The following is a 4,776-nucleotide window of genomic DNA, read 5'->3' as shown; positions in this document are numbered from 1 at the left end:
GTTCCCAACTAGTCCACCATGTTTTCCACCAGCTCTTTTTTGCAAGCCCACAAGCAGGGTGTGAAAGTGAGGGGCTACTTGTGTTCTGCCTCTAGCCTCTGTTGTGCAGGTAGGGTACTACTTCTGGGGGAGGGGTCTTGGCTCAGTGGTAGAGCAGCTGCTTTGCATGCAGGAGGTCTCAATCCTCAATATGCCTTGGTAGGGCTGGGAAAAGGCACCTGCCTGAAACCCTGGAGAGCTGCTGTCAGTCAGTGTAGACAATACTAAGCTAAACGGGCCAGTGATTTAACTCCATACAAGGCAACTTCCTATGTCCACCTGAATAGTGGGGCCAATGCCCTTTTCAAGAAATCTTGAGATTGTTGGCCATCACCTCCAACTTTTATTCCTAGCGAATTCCTCAGTTACGCATCAGGATTGTGTAAAGTACTTCATGCTTTCAATCCTGCATCATGTCAATTCTTTTCTCGCTGCCCAGACCAACCTAGCTCCAGCAAGCAAGATGGTGACCTCATGTATCTTCAGACCATGGTCTGGGCTATTATTGTTGTATAATGTTGTTATATTTGCAACCTCCTTCCGAAATGCTCAAAAACCGAGGATCAAAGGGCTGTCAGCAAGTTCAATGGGGAAAATTGAGAAACGCGCCTTGGAAGCTGTTCAACCGGAGGCGCGTTCAAAAATGGAAGCATTCACTTCTGGATTTTCGGCATTCAGCTTTTGAAACGTTTGGCAGCCGAGACGTTTGAAAACTGAACTTTGACTGTACTTTGTGCTCTACAGTAGGCAAGTGTGAAATCTGTGTAGGCATCTCATGAGCCTAAATGGGGATGAAGATCTCTAGCAGCAGAGGCCTTACCGTACTTGCCACTTCCTGAAGACTCCCCAAAATGCTAAAGGCTGGGGAAAGAATTGGGAACAAAGGCATGCATTCAGTTTTCCTCCCTATCCCTCCAAAAGAGAAAGGGGGAACAGATGTTAGAATATGTACTTCCTGATTTCACACACCCCGTCCCACTTTTGAACTTTGACTAGCCTCTCCACTTACCGGTACATTTTTTCACTAATAGGCTGATATAGTCAGCCATCTCTCCCCCCCCCCCAATTCTGTCAAATGTTTTATTCGATAATTGCAGCCAGTTCAAACTTCGGCAAGGTTGAGAGATTCCTGTCCATTAAATATGTGTCTTGTGCTTACGCCCAGGCTGTGGGGCTCTCCTATTCTCCCAGCACACAGCTGTTCAAGTATCTGGCATCAATGTTATTTTGATACTGGGCATACAATAAATGTACCGGCCTCAGCTGGTCCATGAGAACCCCTGGGGCCTGCCCAGGTGGTGATGGGCTAGAATACACTTTGACACAGCTCTGAAAAGCATTGATGTGTCAAGTTGTGCACTGAAGTTTTCTCATAAGGAACAAAAACTTCAGCCTGTCAGTTGGATGTTCTTTAGCAATGAACCTTACCTAATGTAATTCCACATGAAGTCTAGTGCCAAGATTTGAATCGGTGAAGTGCACCAGCTCAGCAGCAGGTGACCCCCCGGAACAGACACTTGAAATCTGATAGGATGGCATTTTCAGTCAGTACTGCAGCATGGAAATCAGCCAAAAGGAAGGCAGCATAAGTTTTTTTGCTGATTTGGTCAGTTCCTGCATAATGGTTTTACCTTGTCTGCACTGATCATGAAGCGTCAGCAACTATTACAAGTTAGAAAGGGAAGAATTCTTTCCATTTGTCCAGCACTGTAGCAAATGCAGAGTTAAAAGACTTAAGAACAAAGGGATCTGGCTTATAGCAGGTTCAGGCCATTGGTCCATCTAGCTCAGTACAGTCTACATCTGGTGGGGGGAACCTGTGGCTCTCCAGCTGCTGCTGAACTTCCATAAGGTCCACCTAGCATAGCCAGTGGTCAGGGATGACGGGAGTTGTAGTCCAGCAACATGTGAGGGTGCCACAGGTTCTGCACCAATGGCCGTCTTCCAGAGTAAACCTGTGGTGGAGGGTGGTAGTGGAATGCTCTGCTTGAGTCTCGTCATCTTATAGAGCAGGAATTGTTCTAACCTGTGCCCCCTCCATAGGCTTAACTCCAACTGCCTTCATCCCCAGCCAGCATGGTCAATCAGTGGTCTGGAATGATGTGAGTTGTAGTCCAACAACTTCTAGAGGATCACAGATTAACCAACCTGATGGAGGACAAGGTTGGCACCCTGAACAGAAAGCAGCCCCGTTCAGTGCGGATCTGCTTGAAGATTTTGCATCTCTCTATTTGAGGCTTTCCAAATAAGCAAGTATTTAGAAAGCAGACACTTAAACTAGCCTTAAGCCTATAAATGCCTGCAGATTTTTAGGTTAGAGCAGGCACAGAATAGCATGCTTTTCATGCATTTTTATTTATTTATCCAAAAATAGAGAGCTAAAGTCCCACATTTCTAAGGAATCAGCTCAGAGGAAATTAAAATGGAAGGTCTGAAGTGCACAATGTCTTAGAATGTATTTTATTACGCTACATTTCAGCACATTAAGTTCATAACCCCAGGTAGCTTGTTCTTGAGAGGATGCACTCTGGATCAAACTGCCACATATGGACAAACATTTTCTGCCTCAGCAGCTGGTGGTCAAGAAGAAGAGCTTGTAGTGAAGATCACAGAAGGCCCATCAGGAATCCAGCATCTCCTTCACTCGTCACGTGGCTCTTCGTACTTGTGCTTGATGTGCTTCCAGAGTTTCTGCATCATAAGAGAGACAAGAATACAGTAATCTTAAGTAACAGCCTCAGGAATGCGTGTTTGCAACCTGGCACAGTCCACTACTTACTGCCCCCAGGATTAATGGGTGGTATTTTGCAAAGCACAGCAATACCACTCAATATTACGCCCAAGGTGATTTCAAATAAAGGTAATAGAGGTATCTGCTTTGATAACCTGCACACGATAGGAGTGTCGTCATTCCAGTATAATCCTAAATATGTTCATTCAGAAGTCCTGTTGAACTGAACTTACTCCTCCATCCTGAAAAGAGATGGGTGCTGCACCCCATAGTCTCCTTTGAGTGGACTTAACCATCCAGGGGTCCTTTACCTTTTTACCCCCTAAAAGTGTAATTAGGACTACAGCATTAAAGTATATATCAGGCACCCCCAAACGTCGGCCCTCCAGATGTTTTGGACTACAGTTCCCATCATCCCTGACCACTGGTCCTCTTAGTTAGGGTTCATGGGAGTTGTAGGCCAAAACATCTGGAGGGCAGCAGTTTGGGGATGCCTAGTCTATATTATGCACCCTCATTTTCTCATATAACTGCACTCTTTACTTGTCAACTGTTCTCTTTCTCTGCCTTTAACACTTTCTCTTTGCCTCAAAATCAGTGCTGTGGCCTCCTCAATTCTCCCCCAAAAGTACAACCACATTGGGAATAAAACATCCAGATATATGCCAACTACAAAAACCCTCAGAATAAGAAAGCTTGGTTTCTATCATCTCTATAGATTACCAAACTGCCTATAAAATAAAATGATGATGATCAGATGATAGGTGCCTGCCCCAGGGAGCTTACAATCTGAATATTTGTCACAGGGAAGATGTGGAGAAAGATAAAACAGGAAGAATATGCCATTATTTCAGCTACACATTCTTAAGGTTATAGTTACAGTAGGACATGAAAACTAGAAGGTTGTGGCAAATGCTTCACAGAAAACATGAGCTTGATGGAGGAATTTTGAAGAAATGGGATTGCATCCCACAGGTGTTCTGGAAAGCAGTTCCAAGCATTCAGGGCAGCAGGAGAGAAATTGCTGAATCTTTTGAGGGAGCAAGAGATCTTGATTTATTTGCAAAAGCAGTCACTTCCTATAGCTCTTTCCCAGAAGCCCAAGGCATTGTTTTCTTCCATGTATAAGGTGAAACATCTGTTCTTCTCAAATAGATGCTGCACAGCCTGAACTACAAATTTCACAGCTGAACTAACAGATCATAATGGGTGGCAAGAACCCTAGAATTACAATGTCATGGCCTTTGGCTAGCACAATAAAAGTTCATGCATGTAATTCAGCACTGAGTAGGCACTTGGGTCTTGACTCGGCGCAGCTTATTTGTTTATAGTTTACCTGCCATGGCTTCTCCCCAAGACTTCTAGGAACAGTAGTCTCAACTGTTGTTGTGTTATAAATTAAAGCGTGTTAGTGACTGATTAAATTCTTTCATTACCCCGCTATGCTCACAATCCTGGTAGTTAAGATCGTTCACCCCTCTCATGCAAGCTGAAAGATAAAATAAGGATCTTAACAGACCGTAGTCATTGCAAGCTACACATCGTTCCAGACCCGCTGGCCTTCGCTTGTTTGGGAGGCTTTCCCTCGTACCTTCCAGGTGGCCCCATGTAAGACAGACAAAGTCCCAAGGCAGGCGTTAAGTTGTTTCGAAGCAGCGCGAGAGGCCCAAAGCCGGGGCCTCTCGTATATGAAGGCCCCGTTTGACCTTCGCGCAACCGCGGCCCGCGTTCTACGCAAGTCCCCGGCTCGGGCCTGCGCGACCCCACAGGTCGACTTACCTCCTTGTTAATCTGCTCGTAGATGGAGTCCGCGCCCTGGTCGAAGGCTCGCTCGAAGAGCAAGGCGCCCACCACGATCGTGAAAGCGAAGGTAGCGGTGCGGCGTAAAAGCACTCGATAGACCTGCTTGGCGAGAGTCATCTTCAGCAGCCTTCAGTTACCGCGCACGCGCAGCTCTCGCCTCCTCTAGCAAAGGGCGGCCTCTCCGGCTGCCAAAGCTTTATGGG

General features: G+C 46.0%; 1 protein-coding gene across 1 annotated transcript; it reads right to left on the bottom strand.

Annotated features, from left to right (window-relative positions):
* Positions 1-2,483: 2,483 nt before the first annotated feature.
* Positions 2,484-4,713, bottom strand: UQCR10 (ubiquinol-cytochrome c reductase, complex III subunit X). The gene is made up of 2 exons (XM_035098351.3): positions 4,550-4,713; positions 2,484-2,730 (listed from the first exon to the last, which is right to left on the bottom strand). Exons 1-2 carry the CDS (start codon positions 4,688-4,690, stop codon positions 2,680-2,682), a joined length of 192 nt encoding a protein of 63 aa, XP_034954242.1. The 5' UTR covers positions 4,691-4,713; the 3' UTR covers positions 2,484-2,679.
* Positions 4,714-4,776: the final 63 nt, after the last annotated feature.

This window comes from Zootoca vivipara, chromosome 16 (assembly GCF_965207765.1).
Source record: "Zootoca vivipara chromosome 16, rZooViv2.hap1.1, whole genome shotgun sequence".
Classification (NCBI taxonomy): domain Eukaryota; kingdom Metazoa; phylum Chordata; class Lepidosauria; order Squamata; family Lacertidae; genus Zootoca; species Zootoca vivipara.
The sequence above is the reverse complement of the archived record's forward strand: the minus strand, read 5'-3'. Positions and strand labels throughout refer to the sequence as shown.